Source organism: Amphibalanus amphitrite, unplaced genomic scaffold, assembly GCF_019059575.1.
Source record: "Amphibalanus amphitrite isolate SeventyFive unplaced genomic scaffold, NRLGWU_Aamphi_draft 001607F_arrow, whole genome shotgun sequence".
Lineage (NCBI taxonomy): Eukaryota > Metazoa > Arthropoda > Thecostraca > Balanomorpha > Balanidae > Amphibalanus > Amphibalanus amphitrite.
This window is the reverse complement of record NW_024883100.1, coordinates 72,294-94,258: the sequence shown is the minus strand read 5'-3', so window position 1 is coordinate 94,258 and position 21,965 is coordinate 72,294. Positions and strand designations below refer to the sequence as shown.

At 57.4% G+C, this 21,965-nt stretch overlaps 4 protein-coding genes across 8 annotated transcripts; 2 read left to right on the top strand and 2 right to left on the bottom strand.

Annotated features, from left to right (window-relative positions):
• Positions 1–135: 135 nt before the first annotated feature.
• LOC122374121 (cell division cycle protein 27 homolog) lies at positions 136–12,373 on the top strand. The gene is made up of 14 exons (XM_043352691.1): positions 136–535; positions 2,361–2,436; positions 3,242–3,779; positions 4,029–4,199; positions 4,787–4,916; positions 5,444–5,750; positions 6,268–6,448; positions 8,185–8,296; positions 9,011–9,124; positions 9,472–9,599; positions 9,804–9,921; positions 10,217–10,420; positions 10,822–10,966; positions 11,603–12,373. The coding sequence occupies exons 1-14, from the start codon at positions 506–508 to the stop codon at positions 11,719–11,721; spliced, it is 2,373 nt and encodes a 790-aa protein (XP_043208626.1). The 5' UTR covers positions 136–505; the 3' UTR covers positions 11,722–12,373.
• A 373-nt stretch (positions 12,374–12,746) lies between these two features.
• Positions 12,747–15,442, bottom strand: LOC122374123 (glycerate kinase-like). 2 transcript variants are annotated; one of them, XM_043352697.1, is made up of 2 exons: positions 15,319–15,442; positions 12,747–14,383 (listed from the first exon to the last, which is right to left on the bottom strand). In XM_043352697.1, the coding sequence occupies exon 2, from the start codon at positions 14,380–14,382 to the stop codon at positions 12,913–12,915; it is 1,470 nt and encodes a 489-aa protein (XP_043208632.1). In that variant the 5' UTR covers position 14,383; positions 15,319–15,442; the 3' UTR covers positions 12,747–12,912. The 2 variants fall into 2 exon arrangements, with proteins under 2 accessions (XP_043208632.1, XP_043208631.1); XM_043352696.1 differs by lacking the exon at positions 15,319–15,442 and adding an exon at positions 14,733–14,954.
• On the top strand, positions 14,925–19,129 carry LOC122374122 (armadillo-like helical domain-containing protein 3). Of its 4 annotated transcripts, none has more exons than XM_043352693.1 (3): positions 14,925–14,969; positions 15,321–15,378; positions 16,068–19,129. In XM_043352693.1, exon 3 carries the CDS (start codon positions 16,122–16,124, stop codon positions 18,144–18,146), a length of 2,025 nt encoding a protein of 674 aa, XP_043208628.1. In that variant the 5' UTR covers positions 14,925–14,969; positions 15,321–15,378; positions 16,068–16,121; the 3' UTR covers positions 18,147–19,129. The 4 variants fall into 4 exon arrangements, with proteins under 4 accessions (XP_043208628.1, XP_043208627.1, XP_043208630.1 ...); XM_043352694.1 differs by lacking the exon at positions 14,925–14,969 and adding an exon at positions 15,010–15,076; XM_043352692.1 differs by lacking the exon at positions 15,321–15,378 and having other exon boundaries at positions 14,943–15,076.
• A 149-nt stretch (positions 19,130–19,278) lies between these two features.
• Positions 19,279–21,698, bottom strand: LOC122374120. The gene is made up of 9 exons (XM_043352690.1): positions 21,692–21,698; positions 21,401–21,546; positions 21,147–21,219; positions 20,875–20,934; positions 20,584–20,658; positions 20,302–20,385; positions 19,792–19,919; positions 19,700–19,751; positions 19,279–19,524 (listed from the first exon to the last, which is right to left on the bottom strand). The coding sequence occupies exons 4-9, from the start codon at positions 20,924–20,926 to the stop codon at positions 19,322–19,324; spliced, it is 594 nt and encodes a 197-aa protein (XP_043208625.1). The 5' UTR covers positions 20,927–20,934; positions 21,147–21,219; positions 21,401–21,546; positions 21,692–21,698; the 3' UTR covers positions 19,279–19,321.
• Between the last annotated feature and the right edge of the window lie 267 nt (positions 21,699–21,965).

The window sequence follows — 21,965 nt, the reverse complement described above, 5'->3', positions numbered from 1 at the left end:
GTAACAGATTTCAACTGTCTCAGGATAAGTACTCCTATACCGATGATGGATGATTCTACTGTTTTGCCGACCACCGGCGGCAGCTGACGTCAACATGGAAGACGAGTCGCGGTAGAAGTTCTACTGAAATCATCTGGATCGGTAGCCTTCCGTAGAAATAGAGCTACGGGCAGCCTGCGTTGGGTGTTATCGAGGGGGACGTTTGCGGAGGATAGGTGTTGTTTGGGGTAGTTAAAAACTTTATATTTCAATTAGTGATTACAAATACCCGCATCATCATCCGTTGGAGCCAGCCTTCAGGCTACTTTTGTCCGAAAACTGGATTAGTACGACGGTAGAATGTTGTTTTCAATCGATTAGTTGTGGAGGATCTCGTGAAACTCCTCAATCGTAGCTCTTACGGCTCTTACAAAGAAATAAGCTGTAGGTTGTCTGTCAATATTTACGGTTAAGTTTCATGAATTATACTGTTTTCTTGCGAATGTTGCATCGCTAGATAACTTACATGAAGATGATAATACAGGAGCCTGTTCAGGTAAGCATCTTTTGATAATTATTACGCAATGTAATTTAAATTTGAATAAGGGGGACTCCTATTCCATTTGTTTCATTGCTACTGACATTTATAACATTTCATGCATTGCTTCCTTAATTTTTAGATATCCTTAAAAGCTTGGCTTAGGGTTCGGGATGCATTATTTGAGTAAATTTGTGTTATGAACAGATGACATTAGGAAGGTACCATACCAGGTAGGGCTGCAATTAAAAATTTGCTCAACATATTTGCTTGGATGCATAATATATGTAGTAAACTTAATAAGTGCTGTAACTCATGTTGTAATTGTGTAATGCTATGAATCAATTTTTTCAGTTGTGATGGTTTTGAGATGCTCTATTTTTGTCCATGAGCTGTTAACATGGGTACGAATGTGGTCCTGGGAATTGTGAAGCTCTTATGAAACTTCAATTTTTTTTCATTTGTTAGGCTTGGTGGATATATACTAACTTGGTAATAACCCACCTGGCTACAGCTTTCATTAACCCGCGCCCTGGTGGGGTCTGTTTATAACGCGACCTGGTGGGGGGGGGCTATTTTTTGCCCCCCCCCTCGTATCTCCGAAACTACTGGACGGATCCGCGAAATTCAAACGGCGTTCGAAAGGCCTGTCAAATTTGTCGGGGGAAACCAAATTTCATTGACCTCGGGGTCACCGATGACGTCACAGGTCAGGTCAAAGATGAAATGTTTCACCGTTCATGGGTCATCTAGGGAATGCGCTATAACACCGAAGAAAACGCATTTTGTCGAGAATCAGCGATATGGCGTCAGTTGCCTAGTACATATGTTGTTATAAGAGGTCACTGACATTACCAGGTCAGGTCACAGGTCAGGTCACCAAGGGTCACAGGTTCACATGAACCTAACTTTAGGTACTAAGGTTGTGCGATGCATGTTTTATGGCCAATTTTTCATGTCCAACTCAATGGTGTTGGTTATAAGACTATCAGGTACGGCTTAGGTCACTTTCTGGTGAAGGTCAGGTCAAGGTCAGGTCAAAAAAGGTCAAATTTTAAAGTTGATGGTTTTGCATAAAATGGGTATTGATTCGATGCAGCTCGTCACGGGGAGTCTAATGGTGGTCTTTGTTTTGCGCTACGAGGTCTAGAATTGCTAAAAATTTAGTTTGAAAATTTGACGTCATCAATTTTGAACCGTTTTTTTCGCTATAACTTCGCCAAAAAAAGAGGTATCAATCTCAAATTTGGTATGTGGATAGAAGGCGGTAAGGACTATCACATATATTCCGGTTTTTGCGAAATTCAAAAAACTTTTTGGATTTTTCGGCTATTATATTAAAAAAATCTATTTTTTGATTTTAGGGGGTCAAAATCCAAAAATTTCAAAAATCCGAGATAGCAGTTTTGTAGCCCTGTCAATTCTACAGCTTTTATGTCTTTATCGTTTTTCTGTATTTGCAAAGCTATAGGCCTGACAGCTCTTCCCGCGAAACCCTTTTTTGGGTCGAAAACGGCAGAACATGACGTCACTCTGACGTCATTTCCGGCCAACCTATCATAGCCTTTGGAAAAAATTTTGGTCACAATGTGTAAAATTGATGTCCGGGAGGATACTGAAAGTTTGGTGACGATCGGCGCAGCGGTTCTGAAGATATATCGAAAAGTCTGGAGGGGGGGGGCAAAAAATAGCCCCCCCCCCCACCAGGGCGCGGGTTAAATGCTAGCTTAATTATTTGCAGGCCTTTAAGTGTTTCAACTGTGTGGTTCAATATTCTGATTAAATGCTGTCTCAGTGTTTTGAGTGTTCAGTTCTGATCTGAGCTGTGATTTCATTGTTGCAGGCTGCAATTTGGCACTGCCTGAACCACTATGCATACTCAGATGCAACGTTCCTGGCAGAAAGGCTGTGTGCTGAAGGTGAGATTTCTCCTGGATTTTGCAGGCATGACATCACCATAGCCATTTTGTTCATATTCCAGAGTAAAATTGTGGCTTATTATTGATTAATGCTTATTTAGATGCAATAATTGAAGCAAGATTTCATCTTATTCTCATCCTGCATCATATTCTATCTTAGTGCAACCTGTCCTTACACAGCTCATGAAATGAACTTGCATAAATAGGTGCCTTGTTGGTTTTAATTCTCTCCCTGCAACAGCTCAGGGCCATTTATGCCATCTAGGTAATGTATTTACTAACCAAGTTGAATTGAATTCCTTCAATTGATTCACAAAAATGGCTCCCTCCACATCAGAGGCCTCTTGCACTAATCCCTGGATTCTGTTGCACCATATACCCACTCTAAGACTGCCATGACAATAAGCCTATAAATGCTACCAAGCACACATGGTTTACCTTATACCCTGTAGAATATGAGCTGCATGAGGTGTTCTACACCTGTCTTGCTCGTTCTTGGCTTGAGTTTCTCAGTCTTCTAATTAGCTTGTCCATGTCATTCTTGTTGTTTACATTATGAGATGTGCAAAAGAATTTCCACAATTAGGCTAGCTAACTCTGAAATCAGTTTTTTATTCTACCTTGCTAGGTATTTTGATATTTGGTAAATGCCTACAGTTGTTTTCCTTATCAATGGATTGTGTTGCTCTTTTCTTGCCAAGCCCAACTTCCCAGCAGTGTCTCTGTCCCTCACCCCTATGTGTAGACCTCTGCTGCTGTCTGGCCGACCGCCGTGGCCGGCTGACCGCCCCTGTCTCCTCGCCAGTACAATCTGATGAGTCGGTGCACCTGCTGGCCACCTGCTACTACCGCTCCGGCCGGCCGGGCCAGGCGCACACACTGCTCCACTCGCGCCAGCCGCGGCTGCCGGCCGCCCGCTACCTGCTGGCGCTCTGCTGCTTCGAGCTGGACCGGCTGGCCGAGGCCGAGTCGATCCTCAGCGGCGGCAGCATCCTCAAGCCCAAGGGCCACGACGACGTGAGCGGCGAGTTCGGCGACTCGGCCAGCCTGGCGCTGCGGCTGCTGGCGCGCATCTACATCCGCACCGAGCGCAAGGCCAAGGCCGCCGAGGCCTGCAAGAAGTCGCTCAAGCTGAACCCGTTCCTGTGGAGCGCGTTCGTGGACCTGTGTAACCTGGGCGAGAGCGTGGACAGTGCCAAGGTGTTCACCACCGCCGGCCTGGACAGCTTCGCCATGTGCCAGGGCCCGGCTGGCGGCGGCCCCGGCACCGAGCCGGCACCGCAGCAGCACCACGCGCCGGCCCCGCACGGCGTCGGTCACGTGACCAACGTCAACATCACCAGGTGGGGCTGAGTGGCGGACGGGGGCGGGATGGCTGGGCTGACGGTACAGAGGGGCGGGGTGGCAGATGGGGACGGAACATAGTGGAGTGGCGGGCGGTGACGGGGCAGAGAGGAGTGGCGGACGGCTCAGTGTTCGTTGCTAGTCAAAGTACAGTGACGACCGCCAAATGATCTGACCGACCAGCCATCCGCGCGGCTGTCCAATGTTGTACCGATGTGACGCCGCCCCGCGCCTCCCGCTGCCGGTAGCACGCCGTACCAGACGCCGGTGACCGCGCTGGGCGGCGGCGCGCTGCCGCCCGGCTGCGGACTCACCGTCTCCAAGGCGACGCCCGACTCGGAGAAGGACGCGGTGCGCGGCAAACAGGCGCTCTTCCGGTCGCAGCTCAACTCGACGGTCGGCTCGCCCTACTCGCCCAGGTGGGAGGGCGGTGACGGTCCCTCTCTTTAGGTGGGAGAGGGGTGACGGACGGGGGGGGGGGGCTCGCCGTACTCGCCCTGGTTTCAGCACCGAGCGATGGACGGACGGACGGGGCGCGGGGAGGGTGGAGACTCCATAGGTGCACCGAATACCTCCGGAGGCAGCAATGTCTCAAACGAGTTATTCATAAATGACAGCCTCCTAAAAACGCTCAACTAGTATAGAGATGCAGTTAGCAAGCTGGCAGTGTGATGTATTTTTCTGAAACCAGTTGTTTTTCTCAAACAAACCGTCTCTTGGTATGTTTTAATGTCATGAAGCTACAGAAGTGCTATTTGATTTACTACCTATTTTCTTTTGTGCTTGGATGAATCGGTTTGTTATGTTGGGTCGTGTCCACTTTGTCTCACCATCGATGTCTGATGTTGTGTCTGTGTAATCGGCACGATGATTGATCTAAGCGCGTTCCCTCTCAGGCGACATGCTCCGTCCAATTCCCTTGCTGTAATTCCTACACAGGCCCTGACGTCTTGCGGTGTCTCGGCGCCCTGCCGTATTGTCACGCCGCGCCGGTATGTGCCGCCAGTTTCGGGTTTCTGCCGCTGGACACGCCCAGTCCCGGCGGAGAGTCGCTGCCGCTCGGCCTCCTCAGCTCGTCCCCGGCGCTGACCAACAACGCCGAGACGCACGACACCAAGCCGGGCTTCGGACGGCGGGTGAGTGCCGCCGGGACGGCCGGCCCGTGTGGAGAGGGCCACCGACACTGGCCGGCCAGCCTGTGCACGGCGGCCGGGCCGTGCACAGAGGGCCACCGACACTGGCCGGCCATCCTGTGCACGGCGGCCGGGCCGTGCACAGAGGGCCACCGACACTGGCCGGCCATCCTGTGCACGGCGGCCGGGCCGTGTGGAGAGGGCCACGGACACTGGCCGGCCAGACTGTGCACGGCGGCTCGGTCGGGGAACGCCCTTCGATTCACAACGAGGAGCTTGATATCCCTGGTTGATATGCTATCGCTCTACGTGTTGATGACTCAGAACTCGACTCATTGTTTTTCTTTGTATCTGTGTCTGCAGTCAGCCACGTATTGCAGCTGCCATGACGCCCGTTGCGACTGGCTCCTCGCAGGTCCTGTGACCCGTCAATGACCGCGTGTCGAACTACCCCGACCCTCCCCAGGTGCTGAACCGTAAGGACCGGGCGATGCAATGACCGCGAGTCAAACTACCCCGACCCTCCGCAGGTGCTGAACCGTAAGGACCGGGCGATGCTCGGGCTGAGCGGCAGCTCGGTGAAGGAGAACAACAAGGCCAACCGGCTGGTGACGCCCAAGTCGCCCTCCCGCAAGATCAAGACGCGCTCCTCCAAGACGGCGCTGACCACGCCCAACTTCAACGAGCTGAACGAGAAGAACAGGTCGGAGAGGCAGCTCAAGTCTGAGCCGCGCGGCCGGCCCGGCAGCGAGACCATCACCAGCGCGGCCGACGCCAAGCCGCTGACGGGCCAGCAGCTGCAGGTGGCCGCGCTCACCATCCAGCGCGGATCGGCCGGTGAGAGCGAGCACGGCGGGACGGGATCGGGGGCTGCAGAGCGCCACTGACCGAGAGGGTACTACCAGCTGTAACAGGGAATAACTAAATGGCTAGATATCAGACAGCCGCGGCAACGTGGAAGCCCTTTGGTGGAACGAAAAAACAGGATGTGTCATTTCAGTTGGGTAGGCTCTCACTGTTACCGGGCTCGCATTTGTCTCCTGCAATTATAGTTTATGCTTGGGTGAGCACCAGTTGGCTTACCAAATATGTACAACGCTGGTATTCACTCAGGCCCCGTACTTTTCTGTGACACATACTAGACACTAATGTCTGAGTGGCCGTCCCCCCCCCCTATCACAGTGTCTGATCGCCCCCTCCACTCCCCGTCCCGCAGAGGGTCTGACCTCCCCCCTCCCCACACACTCTCCGTGACGCAGAAGGTCTCAGTGTCCGCCAGCCGCCCCCCCCCCCCCCCCCACACACACACACATCCAGTGTCTGACCGTCCCCTCCCCATCCCCGTGGCCCGCAGAGGGTCTGATGAGCCTGCTGCGTGACGTGGGCGCCGCCTACCAGCAGCTGAGCCAGTTCAGCTGCCGGCGCGCCGTCGACCTGCTCTCGGCGCTGCCCGCCCACCAGTTCGACACCGGCTGGGTGCTCTCCATGCTCGGAAAGGCGCACTTCGAGCTCAACGACTACAAGCAGGCGGTCAGGTGGGTCGGCGGGGACGGACGGGTTGTTGTTGTTGTTGTTGTTGTTGTTCCCCCTGGGACCTCCTTACGGAGGACCATAGCCGAGAGGCTCCCTATGACGAAGGTAGCCGGCCTCCAAGGCAGCCACCAGGTCGGCGTCCCGCAGCCGCGACGGGTCGACGTAAATGCTGCCAGTTAGCCGCAGGCGGGCGCCAGCGAGGGCCGGGCAGCGGAGTAAGACGTGCTCCGGCACGTCCGCCTCCTCCCGGCACACGGCGCAGAGCGCCGCGGGGCACCGCTTATCGGGGCACTGCAGGCATGCCACGGAGGGGTGGCGGCCGATCCGGTGCAGGTATTGGAGCGAGCGGCCCCAGTGGCCCGCCCTCAACTGGTGCACCGAGATGGCGGCCTCTCGGTCCTCTCCGGGGATGGGGAGCGGCAGGGTGCTCCCGAAAATAGTCTTGAAAAAGGAGTCGGGCCAGTTTTCGCGCCACTGACGTGTGGCCGTCCGATGAACTGCCCGTGTCAGGGACCGAGCGTCCGAGGGCACGGCGCCCTGGGGCAGGGTGGCCGCTTGTTTGGCCAGGGCGTCAGCGCGCTCGTTCTCCGCCAGCCCGCAGTGAGCAGGGACCCACTGCAGGGTCACCTGCCGGCGCTCGGCAATGTCCAGCAGCGTCCTCCAGATCGCCGCGCCGATAGTGGTGGTCTGGGCGGCCGCTCCCGCGCTGAGGAGGCTCAGGGCGGCTCGTGAGTCAGAGCACGCCACCAGCGGGGCGGGGGACGGCTCATCCCGGACTCGCTCCAGCGCCGCCCTCAGGGCGAACAGCTCCGCACGGGTGCTGGAGCAGAGGCCTCCCGCCGCCACCTCCACCTCGAGAGTCTCCCCCGACGCGGTGAAGATGACAGCGCCGCCTCCTCCTCGCCTGACCCCAGCGTCCGCAGAGCCGTCGGACCAAATCCACGTGGCCTGGGCTGGGAGCGCCGCCAGGTGCTGCCGCGCGGCCTCTCGTCGCGTCTCGTTGGAAGAAGCTCGACGACCGCCGGGTCCCACGTCCAGATTGAAGGCGATCGGGCGGCAGGTTGTCCACGGGAGGAGGGGAACCTCGAGGCGCGGCTCCACCGTCACTCCCTCGGCGCCCGCCTCGATCAGCGCCGATCGCCCCAGTTGTCGCCAGCCGGTGGTAGACCGCAGTCGGGTGGGTGGGTCGGCCTCCGCGACGCGGCGAAGAGGGTCGTCCTCCGGCACCACGACGGAACGGACGGGGTGACGGACGGGTGGACGGACGGGTGGACTGGGTGGGCGGCACGGCCGGCAGTGGCTGGCCCTCTGACTGTGTGACTAACTCTCCATAGCTGTAGGAACGGGTGGCGCCTCACTGGGCGGGAGGCGGAGGGCAGATGGTAAGAGAAAGTCGCGCTGAACTGGTCATTGATAATGCTGGAATTTTGGTGGGGCGCGTAAATTGAGCCTGGGCTTTGAGGGACTGGTTTTTTTCACGACGCATACAATATAAAAGTTCTGCTAACGACTAAGTTCACTATGTACTTTTTGTGAATTATTCAGACCGTCGGCGAGCGTTTTGACGTTTTGACCGTATTCTACTCGTTTTCCTGTATGAATGTCGCAAATTCACTAAATCATAGTCGCCTACCACCAACGGACCCCCTGATGCTCCGAACCCCCGACACGGTCCCCGCTGCTGACGGGCGGTCCGTGGCCCCGCTGCTGACCGGCGGTACGCGTCCCCTCTGCGCAGGTACTTCCAGATGGTGCGTGAGCGCGAGCCGTACCGACTGGAGACGATGGAGTACTACAGCACGGCGCTGTGGCACCTGCAGCGCGAGGTGGAACTCTCGGCGCTGGCACAGGTCGGTCCGCGCCGCCCAGCCGCGTCAGGGACACGAAACGCCGGGGGGAGGGGGCTGACCACCCACAGTCTAGAGGTGGCAAAAGATGAAAATTTTGGGAACCAGACTCGAACCAGACCCGACTGGACATTTCCGGAACCAGTCGGACCGGGTCTAAGTTGGAATCGGAACCAGTTGGACCCGTTCCCCAAAAGTCAGTTAATACAACCTACCTGTAGGTATCATTAGTTGCATCATGTAAAACAGCCTTTTTCCCACTGGGAATAGGTCGTCATGAGCTACTGTGTGCAAAGAAACATTCACTTCATTCACTTCATATTTTGCAATAACTTGTTTAGTGCAAGATGTATAGTTTATGGAAGGACCGGGTTGGACCCGTCAGAAAATTTCCAGGAACCGGTCTGGACCCATATGGGTCCATACTGGTTCTTTGGACCGGGTCCTCGGGTCCACATTTTGCCACCTCCAACCCACACCCGCTCCCCGCGGGGTACTGACTGGGGTACTGGGGACTGACCACGGGCTGCCGGGGGTACTGGGGACTGACCACGGACTGACTGGGACACTGTCAGGGACGCTGCCGGAGACACTGACCGCCGCGGGGGTGGGGAGGGAGTAGTGATCATTTTCCGTCATATTCGGTGTCTGTGATGGTTAACTGACGGACGGTGTGTCTCCGTCTCTGCTCTGTCTGACCGGTGTGTGTGACGTCAGGACCTGCTGGACCACGGCCGACACTCTGCCGAGGTCTGGTGCGCCGCCGGCAACTGCTTCTCGCTACAGAAGGAGCACGAGACGGCCATTCGGTTCTTCACCCGCGCCGTGCAGGTACGCCACCCGTCCTCCAGACACGTTCATCGGCTGGCCGTGTATCCGGCGTGTCTTAAATCATCGGTCTGTCTATTTGTACATTTTTGCTGAAAATTCACGTTTTCCATATCAAATTATTTTACTCGACATAGCTTATGACTATGGCCTCACTTTAGCATAGACATCGACGGGAACCTGCTTGACAGCCCTACCTTTGTCCGCACAATACTGTTTAAATCTTCACTCGGTATTCTCAATGATGAGGTCAAACGCTAGTAGCCTTTACCTTCCGTCCTGAGACGGTCCCGGCTCCTGTGGTCTGGGCCGTGGCTGTCACACACTGACGCCGGTGGGCGCGCGCGCAGGTGACGCCCCAGTTCGCCTACGGGCACACACTGCTGGGCCACGAGTACGTGATGACCGAGGAGCTGGAGAAGGCGCTCACCTGCTTCCGCAGGGCGGTCAGCATCGACCCGCGGCACTACAACGCCTGGTGAGTGAAGGAAACACACTTCAACGCCCGGTGAGTGAAGGAAACACACCCACTTACAAACACAAACCCGCCCAACTTTTATCGTGTCATGGTGGTGGACCGTATCTCGTCTTGTCAGAATCATGGTTCATTGATCGGGTAACCGTACTTTCGCTGACATTCGATGGGTGCCGTTTTTCCTCACCGCTGCCACTTTGTTGCCAGGTACGGCATCGGCATGATCTTCTACAAGCAGGAGCGCTACACGATGGCCGAGATGTACTTCAAGAACGCGCTGGACATTAACCCGCAGAGCTCCGTGCTCATGTGCCATGTCGGCGTGGTGAGTCCCGCAGTCTGCTCAGACACAGGATGGAGCTCGACTCCTTCCCGTCTATCGTAGCAGCCTCGCGTGTTCTCATGTAACTAAAATGCGCTCATTGTGGACGGCTTAATTGGTCCTTTCTGAGTTCCCGCCCTCTGTGTTTTAATGTATGCATGGCCGGGGATCCCGCCATCCTTGGTTTCGCTTGGAAGCTATGCGTCTATATCGTGACGTAATACCATTCCCGGCTCTCGGCGCCAGCTGGACCGCTGTGGGCGGGGTCCAACCTCACCCCCTTCCCCCGTCCCCTCAGGTGCAGCACAACCTGCAGAAGACGGACGCGGCGCTGCTGACGCTCAACAGAGCGATCGCGCTCGACCCGGCCAACCCGCTGTGCAAGTTCCACCGCGCGTCGGTGTTCCTCAGCTCGGAGCGGCTGCAGGAGGCGCTCGACGAGCTGCTCCAGCTCAAACAGATGGTGCCCAACGAGAGCCTCGTCTTCTTCCTGCTCGGAAAGGTGTGTCTCGGACCCGGCCGGCCGGCCGGCTGGGACAGGGCGGTAGGTGTGTCTCGGGCCCGGCCGGCCGGGATGGGGCGGTGACTGACCGGTCCGGTGGCTGGCCGAACTCGCGGCAGATATGTCACGCTTGCCAGCACTCATTCGTGGGGTGTTCGCGGTGGCATATGTAATTGATTACGCATTTTATATGGTTCTTAAGCAGCACAAGTGGAACGAAAGACTGAAGAACTTCCGAAAACTCACTTTAATTGTTTCAGCATCACATAAACGTTTCAAAATCTAAGATGGCTGGCATTTCTGCCGGTTTTGGCACGTCTCAGTTCCAAGTCGAGTGTGCGTGTGCAGTAGGCTCCCCGATGAATGTTCATCCGTTCGTCACCACCCCGCGTGGCCGTCAGGTGCACGAGAAGATGGGCCACGCGCACCTGGCACGCATGCACTTCTCGTGGGCGATGGACCTCGACCCGAAGGGCGCCAACAATCAGCTGAAGGAGGCCATCGAGCCGGCCATCAGCCGGGGGCCGGCCGACGACGACAAAACAGGTCAGCGGCCGGCCGTGACGGGCCCGGGTGACGGCGGAGGCTCGCGTGGAATGGGCGGGCGTGTCGAGTGTTGGGTTCGTATTGATACGGCTGTTAGTTTTACTCGTTTTAAGATCCAAATAGAGCATCCTGCTCTTGCGTGCAATAAAATAACATCAGTAGCTGCAGTTGACCCGTAAACGAAGGTCTGTTGTCAATAATTTAAACACTATTCGTTAGAATTGTGGTTTAATATTGAAAAACATCTGAGTTCCCTGACAATTTTGCAAAAGCTGCATGAGATCACAATCACTATGATTGGGTTATAGAACAATCAGCCGTCTTTTCATTCAGCGTATGTACTGTATGTTGTTTACGCTTATCTTCAAGTCTCGTATGTCATCATTTGACGACGTCGGTTCGGGCAGCTCCAGGATGCTATTTCGAAGCGGCTTTCCTGTCGCTGTGTCTGACCCCTCTTTCCGGCGGTTTTGTGGTCCGCGTCTGTTTTCGTTCCCACCATCTTAGGTGCCTTTTGGGCCCGGTCGGACAGTTACGTTCGAGTGTGCCCCCTCCTCAGTGCCGCGCTGACACGCAGGTCCCGGCCGGTGGAGCCGCCCTCTGACCCCGCCCCCCCCCCCCCCGTGTGACCGGCAGCGGGCGAGGCCGGCGTGCTGGGCGACTCGTCCTTCCTGCCGGCCGACATGACCGCCACGCCGGAGGCCGCCGAGCCCTTCCAGCCGATACAGGCCATGGAGAGCGACGAGAGCTTGTAACGCTCCGGCTCGCCTAGATAACCAATTGCCGCCGCCGCCGGCGGGTGTCCCAGGGTGGAGTAGGCAATAGAGCGGCGGCGCGCGGTGCCTCCCGCCGCCGGCTGCCGGCCAGCGCGTCACTGCCTGCGGGTCGTGTGAGGACGGACGGACGGACGGACGGACGGACGGCGCCCCGCGAGCAGCAATTATCAGATCGGATGTGAGCCGCACCGAATATGACGTCCTTAGCGCTTGGATAGAGTGAATGTGGCAGATAATTGGTGTCTCTCCCGCGCACAGGCGTGTCGCATGCGCGGCCGGCGGCCCTCCGGCCGGGACGGTGGGGGCCGCGCTTTCACCGGCTGCTCGTGCCGCGCGCTGTTCATGGCCCACTCGCAGACTCTGTGTCTGCGGCGCGCGCGCTTCCCTGTGCTCTGTCTAACACCCGGTAGCCTACGTCGCTGTGGCGGCGGGGAGGGCGGCCCGCGGCGCCCGGTCTCCCCCGACGCGGAGATCGAGACTGTAATGGGCTGATGTGTGACGATTTAATCACGTACTCCAGCCCGCCTATTTGTAAGGAGGGTAGTGCTCTGAGTGTTGCGCAACAGTCATATCTCAACATATACGTGAGCGTAGCCGTGAAGCCTGGATACATAAACGGATGCCGAAGTTATTGTGTTCGTTCGATAGTAAAATGCTAACGTTTGGCGCGTCAGTAATTAATTTACTCTCTTCGTGGAACAGAGAAATTAGCTTAGACTCTAGACGGAACTGAATAGATCTTATCGCTAAACGAAGTTCGAAACATTTTATTATAGCGATGCGCAGCTATCAATACATCAAATCACAGAGCATTGCAGCTTATGTGTATTGCCCGCCATCTACCTTATTCCCCTACATATGCATCAATATTACCTCGTTTTCCCGGCGCATTGTGTGATAAAGCTTCCAATACCTTATCAGCTCTTCTACAGTTATAACGCAAGACGAAGCCTTAAACAAATCTTGGAATGCCCAAAACAAAAATATCGTAGAAACTGATACCCTGCACCTGATTGCACTTCATATCACTGTCCCGTAAAATTCACGCAATGAATTCGATTCAGAATCACTACCAGTCGTACTAGTTAACCATTTCTTATTCTAGCCAGTAGCTGATCGCCAGCCAGCGGTTCTCACGCCGGCGTGTGCCGCGTCCCGGCCAGCGCCACCTCAGAGGCTGCTGGCCGGGCCGGGTCCCTGGGCCTCCACCACCAGCGCCATCACGTCCATCACGTTGGTGCCCGTCGGCCCGGTCAGCACGTGGTGCGAGCCGCCGTCGAACCGCGCGAAGAACCCGTACGAGTCGTTATCGGCCAGGTAGTGCTGCGGCTCGAGTTGCTGGGCGCGCGCGGCGGCCGCCGTGGCGCCGTCCACCACGGCGCCGGCCGCGTCCGTCGGCCCGTCAGCGCCGTCCGTGCCGAAACAGAGCAGCGCCACGGGCGCCGGCGGCCGGCCGGGCGCCTGCGCCGTCCACAGCCGCTCCAGCTCCGCGGCGAACGCCAGCGCCAGCTGCTGGTTCCTGCCGCCGCGGCCGGCGCCCGTCACTGTCACCGTCGTCTCGCCGCCGAGCAGCAGGCAGAGCGGCCGGCCGGGCTGCGGCGGCCGCAGGGCGGACACGGCCTCCGGCGGGATCCCGGCCGCGGCCAGGTCGGCTGCCAGGTCCGCCGGCAGCTGCACTGGCCGGCCCGAGGCCAGCCGCGCCGCCAGCCGGGCCAGCAGGCCGGCCACCGCGCCGCAATCGCCGCGCACCTCGGCCGACAGCAGCTCGGCGCGGTGGTCGGCGGCCGCAGCCGCGCGCATCGCCTCCAGCGCCAGCCGGTTGGAGCCGACCAGCACGTTGTGGACGCGGCCGTCGGCGGCGGCGGGCGGCCGCTCCCAGTCGGCGGCGGCTGCGGCCAGCGCCTCTCGCACGCCGGGCTCGTCCAGCAGCCGGTGGCGGCCGAGCACGGCAGCGGCGGCGGCGGCGGACGCCGGCTCCGCGCCGCTGCCGGCCACCGTCGGACCGCTGGCGATCAGCTCCAGCGGGTCGCCGATGACGTCAGAGAGGATCAGCGCCAGACAACTGGCCGGCGCCGCCAGGCGCGCCAGGCCGCCGCCCTTGAGCAGCGAGAGCGCGCGCCGCACGGCGTTCAGCTCCTGGATGGAGGCGCCGCGCGCAGCCAGCTCGCGCGTCAGCCGCGCCTTGTCGGCCAGGGTGAGCGGCGGCCGGGGCGCCGGCAGCAGCGCCGAGCCGCCGCCGGAGACCAGCACGAGCAGCAGGTCCGACTCGCGCAGGCCGGCCGCCAGCTCGGCGATCCGGCCGGCTGCGCGCTCGGCGGCCGCGTCCGGCAGGTTGTCCACGGCGCCCCGGTGGACCTCGACCAGAGCCGGCGGCGGCGGCGGCGGCGGCCCGCCGGCCGGCACGCTCAGCACGCCGCGCACCAGGTGCGGGCGCAGCGCCTCCTCGGCGGCACGAGCCATGGCCAGCACCGCCTTGCCGGCGCCCACCAGGTAGACGTTGTGGTTGAGCTCGTACTGGCGTCCGGTCACGGTGAGTCGGTCGCCGGTCCGCCGCAGCGTCCGCTGCACCAGCTGGTCCGGAGAGACGGCGTCAACGGCGACCGCCGCCAATTGGCGCAGACGGGCGCCCGCCGGAGCCATCCTGCAACAAGGAGCACCTTTCTTTATTGCATCCGCATCCACGTCTTGTACAGGATAATTGCGTCCACGTCTTTCGTAATAGGTACGTGGAAACGAGCTTTGTAATAAAAAAAACAGAGTAGACTACTTGACATAGCAGCCAAATACTCAACCAAGAGCGGAGTAAAAGGACGGGATGAATATGGAAGTGGCATGGGGAGAAAGAAATTCATAAATTTAACTCGTTTTGAAAATTGATTAGCAGCGATTGGGAAGCCACAAAGCCACGCACCATGCTCGAGTGGAGACGAGCATTTGCGGCCGGGACTCAGGATGTGCTCAAGATATGAACAATGAAATTCTCTACTCACCCTCTCACCGCCGACTCTTCCCCGTTCCCCGTTTCTCCCCCACTTTCGATCTTTCCGATCATCTTTCCTTCTACATGCCACCGAGTAGAAAAATGTTCAAAAATAAAATTTACTTATGTCGACGAAGCCGTTTTGGGAGCAGTTGATATTCTGATTCGTCTATTCTGCATACGAATAGGCTGCGCGCATGAGCGGACTGTGTTGTCGAACACTTTCACCCAAACACAGAAAATTGAGGTGCGATTTCTATTTCTAGATACTAACCTGATAGATTCATACTTTCAGATACCTTACATTGAAATATACTGGTAGCAATAATTGTTTATGATATATTCGAACTAACGGTAAGTTTCTGCTTTCGTTTTTTTCTTTTTTGCTTATTTTAAAGGGGCAAGGCAGTGCCCAGGAGGCTTTTCGCTTTTGTAACTCGAGACCAAGACCTGGCTGCTCGAACTTTGAATTGAACTTAAGTGTAGGTAATTATTGCAATGCAATGAGCGTCAAACATCGTATAAATGAGCTTCAATCCGGTTTTACCAATCACTGTGGATGGCTTTGACTGGACTGATTATTTTTAAATACCTACAGATTGATCCAGGAGCAGACAGTAAACTATTAACTTGCAGATGCAAGGATTATGACGCATGTAAGCTACATTCCAAGTTTCATTTAAGTCTGGCAAATCGTTCCTAAGATACAGAAGCAAAGCATAACCACAAATGAAAGTGCGCATTACTTCTGCGGTGGACTGCACACACCTTAGCTCTGTTCGGTCGCTGTTTTTATATCATCCTGCTGCCGGTTTTCCCCATATTAGGAAGTTATTGGTGGCGCTTCTTGGCCTCTCATTGGTCTAATGAATAGACCACTTGAATTCGACCAATGAGGAGGCAAGAAGTAGCAGCATGCTCGCAGACTGCTGATAAATAAATGGGGATGAACAGAGCTCTTGTGTGATAATTGGCTAATTGGTAATCCCCTAGAAAGTTAGGTACCTACCTACTTCTTTTCCTGATGCATATTTGTGGAAAGTGATATCCATACAATCTTAAAATATATTTTGATTATCCATGCATATTTGTGAAAAGTGATATCCATACAATCTTAAAATATATTTTGATATCCACATTTTTATGAGTCTGGGGCATTTTCATATGAAACAAAAGTTTTCATGCTTTCTGGCTCTTGAGTTTTCAAAATGGTTTTAATGTTGAATATTGATGCTGGTAGTAGAAAAAACAGTTATGAACTATTAGTTAAACTCTGAAGATGGGCATCTTCTTAAAATGCCAATATACAAGTTGCAACCTTCACTATTTGCTGCTGTGACTGCAGGTGCCTGTGGCTGCGTCTGAAGCCTGCAGCTGAGCCCCATCACGGTGGTCCGCCATGGCGTCTCGGCTGCGGCCAGGCTCACAGAAGAAACAGATAAAGGAGAAGATTGTCCAGATCTATGAGTCATTCTTCAAGGGTGAGGATGTCGCAGCGGGGAACGCCAATTTCTGGGACGAGCTGTTTCTGCTGCGGCCACGCGTCTCAGTGCTCGAGTCCGAGCTGACGCGCCTCTCCTCCGAGCAGCTGAGCGCGCTCAAGGTGCCGCTGAACCAGCTGTTCGCGCGCTGCGTGGACGTGGTGCGCGAGGAGCACCTGCTACGCGCGGCGCACGCGCTGCAGACCCTCTCTGGGCTGGTGGCGGGCGTGTGCCGCCAGCCGCGGCCCGGCCCCCAGACGGACGCCGTCGACCTGCTGGTGGGGCTGGACGCCGCCGAGCGCGAGATGGGCCGGCTGTGCGGCCGGTGCGCCGAGCTGTTGGCCGGCCTCTACCCGGAGACGCTGCGCTCGCTGGTGCTGGACGCGCTGCTGGCCGTGGCCGCCGCCTCGGAGGACATCAACCGCAATGGCCTGCTCGAGTACCTGATGATCAACAGCTCGCTGTTCGAGCCGGTGATCCAGCTGCTGTCGCACGGCGCCACCCGCTCCGTGCACGGCCACAAGTGCGTGCTACTGCTGACGCTGCTGGTCAACTACCGCAAGAGCGAGCCGGCCAACCCGTACGTGGTGAAGCTGTCCATCCTGGACGACGAGCTGGCGCTGAACGGCTACAGCCAGGTGATCACGGCTGCGCTGAGCGAGTTCAACTGGAAGTACGCGGCGCAGACGTGCGACTCCCAGTCGCAGGGCTGGCTCTCCAGCCTCACCAGCATGGTGGGAAACATGTTCGTGGCCGACGAGCTGGCCACCCGCTCCGAGAGCATCAAGGCCAACCACGGCGTGCTGGTGGCTCTGTACGAGGCCGTCCACCTGAACCGCAACTTCATCGCTACGCTGACGCAGGCGTCGACGGACGCCAGCAGCCAGCCGCCGTCGCCGCAGAGCACGCTGGACCGCGAGCAGGCGCCGGCGCCGCCGGCGGCCGGCCAGCCGGACCCGCTCGGCGCGCCCGTCAACCTGCTGGTGGCCTTCCTGCAGTACTGCTCCATCGTCATGCAGGACACAAAATCGGACGCGGCCACCAACAACGTGCGCCAGTGCTTCATCGTGCTGACGTGCGTGTCCGAGGACCAGTATTGCAACTCGCTGATGCACGACCCGAACCTGGTGTTCGTGGTGCGGCTGCACCGGCTGCCGATGCGCCACCGCAAGGCCACCGACCGGCCGGCGCACCCGCAGCCGCTGGCCACCGCGCTGCTCGACCTCACCGTCGAGTTCATCATGTCCCACCTGATGAAGCGCTTCCCGCTGGACCTGTATCTGCAGTGCGTCGGTATCGTGCACCGCGTGCTCTGCTACCAGAAACGGTGCCGCGTGCGGCTCGGCTACCACTGGCGCGAGCTCTGGTCGGCGCTGATGTCGCTGCTCAAGTTCATCGTCTCCAACGAGAACGCCGTGGTGAAGCGCAACAACATCTTCGAGCTGGCCATCCTGGTGGTGAACATCTTCAACCTGTTCATCACGTACGGCGACACGTTCCTGCCGACGCCGACCAGCTACGACGAGCTCTACTACGAGCTGATCCGTATGCACCAGGTGTTCTCCAACCTGTACTCGATGTCGCTGCGCTACTCGAACGAGGGCGAGCACCGCGAGGCGGCCATGCGGCTCACCAACAACCTGGTCAACATCCGCGCCATCTGCAACCACTTCTCGCCCAAGATCGAGGCGTGGTCGCAGGCCAACAACCAGACCAGCCTGACCGAGGACCAGGTGCTGGACGTGGTGCGCAGCAACTACGAGTCGCTGACGCTCAAACTGCAGGAGAGCCTCGACCAGTACGAGCGCTACGCAGAGAGCCCCCGGTACTCGAGCTTCTTCACGGCGGTGGTGCGCAGCGTCATCCGGGACACGTGGAGCGGACTCAACTTTGACCAGGTGGACCACGCCAGCCTGCTGAACCAGACGTCGGCCATCTCGTGAGCGCCACGCCGCGCTGCCAGGGGGCTCCCAGGTCTCACCGACACACGCCGTGCCTGCCGCGTCACACTCCCGGGCCGCCCTGTAAAGGCGGCTCCCTCCTAGAGTGGTGGCTTGTGGCCTACTCAAGTGCGTGGCTTATTCGCCGCAGACGGGACGGTTCCGAGCGGACGCACGGGGGCCGGCCGTGCCGACCTGGGTCACGGTGGCCCGCCGGGCCGGGTCACGGTGGCCCGCCGGCCGGCCCAGACGGAGCCGGCCGATCTGCTGTGAAGTCCGCTCAGCGTAGAGCGGCCGCCGTGCTGTGCTGTGGCGGCGGCCCGTCGCCCACCGGCCGCGGTGGTGCTGCCGGGACGGGTGGCGACGGTCCGCCGACTGGCAGCGTTTGCAGTGCTGCTGTCGTGCTGATTCTGCGCTCCGGCGTGGTGCTTGGGTCTGTTTTCTTTGCATTTGTCTATTTGTTTTCAATTTTGGCCAGTGTCGCCAGTTTTATGGTGAGGCGGGACCAGGCGAGACCCGTTGAACTAGCCCAAGACAAGCCGAACACGTTTCGTTTTCCTGTGCATTGTGTTGTTCTGAGCTCGTCAGAAATGAGTGCTAATTTGAAGTGAATCACAAATGTCCCGCGCGCCGGTTTCACTGGTGCATTGCTGTGCCTGTTTGTTGTCCATGAATATGAATGATGGTGATTTTGTATTGCTCCAATCGTGCAATTTTAGTTTTATCCTCCCCGGTGTGTAGTGATAGAATATCCGCTACTACCAATCTTCGGTGATTCTTGTAAACGGTCAGAAATATCAGCGTGATATTCGCACGATCAAACAGTCGTTAGGCTATTGATAACACTGCGAGTTGAGCAACGAGGCGCCGTGTGTGCGATGCCGGTGGCATTTACGGGCATTGTATATGTGCTTTGCGTTCCGGGTGCAGCGTTATAGCGATCCTGGCGGAGACGTCCGTTCTGACAATATATGTACTTGCTTGTGCGCTGTTTTTGTGGCTGAAGTGCCGGCGTATTGTTTGGAGCTGTTCGGAGGCGAAACCCCTTCCCCACACCCCCATAAAAAGACTGGCGCCATGGTGGGGTGACGCCGGACAACGGAAACAGGCTCAGAGCAAGTTCAGAAACATAGGCTTGTTTGCTGTACTTAAAATATATTTTTTAAACCAACGGCCGGTCATATCAACAGGTCCAGACGCTCAAGCCGCACTTGGCAGCCCTTGCATGTCACCACACGGCGACGTTCCTGGCACCGACCACCGGGTACCGATGGCGGGATGTACCGACCGGCGGACGGAGCGGACTCCCCGCGAGTCCTGACCGGTCGCGCAGCCGCCGGCCGGGTCCCCAGAGCTCCGGCGACACGGCCACTCGGACCGTCTGGGGAGGGGTACAGCAGGCTGTCACAGACGGTCACTCGGCGGGGCGGACTCTGCGGGCGCCGGGCGGCTCAGACGGATCACTGTCAGCACGCGGCCTATGAGAGCTCAATCCAGACACATCACAGAACAGTGCCGTCGCAGCGGGGGCTATCGCGGAGCATCTATTAACTCACCACGGAGTTCGGTCGGTCTAGCGCGGGACAGTCCAGTCCGGAACTGTACCGGGCCGGACTGCGCGCGTCCGGCCCGGTACAGTTCAATTCGGCAGCGCGCAGTCCGACCCGGAGAGTCCAGTTGGGGAGCGCGATAGTCCATGCCGGGATACTCCAGTCCGGCAGCGCGCGGTCGCCCAGGTGGCGGCGATGTCCAGTCGAAGTCTCCGCCCGGAGTTGGCTGTGGACGCAGGCAGCCGGTGTCAGCCGGCGGACCAGGAGCGCGCCGTACGGAGCAGTGACCGGCGCATGTTCAGGAGGATCGGTATCATCACAGCCGGTATGAGAGCTCAATCCAAAGTCATCAGCACGCGGGGGAGGGAGAGCCGCAAAACACGCCTGTCGGACGAGTGCAGGCTGCTGTGCTTAGTTTCTCGAAAATTCACATCGCCTTTCCGAGAAGCATCACCACAGACCATTATCAGCCGGCACATCCCAGCAGTAGATTCATCATAAAAGAGCATCAGAAAACACTCAAGAGTATAGTGAGCGCCACGGCAGTCGGCCGCGTGATATCTGCCGGGCGACAGGCCCAGCCTGTGGTCACCCCTGTCCAAACCCACCTGGCGTTGGGGATCGGATGAGACTCGGGCTGAGGCGCCCTCTGCCGCCCACTGGTTGGCGCACTGACGGCCAGCGGCGTGGTCCTGAAACACGGACCCCGACCGGTCAGTAAGACAACCCGGCCCGCAAACCCCCAGACGCCAGCAAACAGAATCGATCAGGGCGTCAAAGTCTCAGCAGCAGGCGTCTGAGAGCAAAAGGGATTAACTCATCATTATTGTTATTTACGTACACTTTGACAGGAAGTGGGAACACATGCAATGTTAGCTAGAATTGCATACCTGCAGCTAAGGGCGGGCTCTGGACGAATCCCGATCTCGGCTTCGAAGTGGAGCAATGCATCCGTGTGTTAGAGCCTGCGGACATGTTGGGACAACGATCAGCCGCGGGAAGTCGGCACATTCGTACAGGACATGGCGCAATCAGCAGCTCAGGAGGATCGCTGTCATCAAATCGGTTATGAGAGCTCAATCCATACTCATCATTGGAAGAAACGTCCACAGACCCTAGCCAGGAGTCGTTTTACATAGACTACAATTCGGAGGCATTCATATGAAGATAAAGACACTGACCTGTGTTTGAGCCGTAGAAGTTCAACAGAGTTCCAGCCCCTCCACAGGCCATCACAGAAACTGTTCAAACGGGAGGGAAGGCATGGTTAGAAATGATCAGACGAAACGGTCAAATCAGACAATGAAAGACCAGCGTCAGACGAAAAACATAGGTATCGGCAGCGAACGTACGAGAGCAAAAGGGATTCACTCATCATTGTCAATAACAAATGCACGATGACATCAAAAACAGTCTACTGACAATCTCAACACGCTAGCTGTGCACGGCTTACCTCCTGGCGACAGAGGACGACCGGGCAGTTTCGGCGCCGGCTCAGCAGACCACCTGCCGGACGCTCCCTGGGCCTGGGGGCGAGGTCACCGGTCGGTCAGCCACGGAATTCAACGCTCAGAGCACCGGTACATCCGATATACCTCAGGAGGATCAGTATCATCAAACTTGTTCTGAGAGCTCAATCCAAAATCATCATTTGTCACACAACACTTCCTGGACTGCTGGCACCGACAGCCCGACCCCATCACTCACAAGATGTGCCGCACGCCGACCGGCCCGGAGGCGGGTGGCGGCCGTCCGTAGGCTGCACGTTCGGCAGTCGGCCGGAGCCGGCGCGCGGCCCGCCCCGTCAGTACCTGCGGGCCAGAGCGCAGATCGGTTACAGGCACCCCGCGCAGCTGAAAATGGGACAGCACAGGAGACCGGCGTCAGACACGAACAGTCTCGGCAGCAGACGTACGAGAGCAAAAGGGATTAACTCATCACTTTGTGAGATAAATACCGGGGTAACTGGCACAGATACCAGCACCGTCAGAAACTCACCGATTGAGGTCCCTTCGAGACGGACTGAGCCGGGACCACCAGCTTCAAGGTATCAACAGGAGCTTGCTGAAACGATCAGAATCATCCGACAGAGGTATGATACACGAAACGGGGCCGGAGGGGCGGGAAACAAACAAACGCTACCACTGTTTGGGTCGATGGGGCAACATCGACAGGACAGAACATACTGAATATCCATAATCCAGTCGACAAGAACACGATGTCAGACATGATGTAGGTACACAAAACAAAAGCCATCTATCCACAAAGGTCA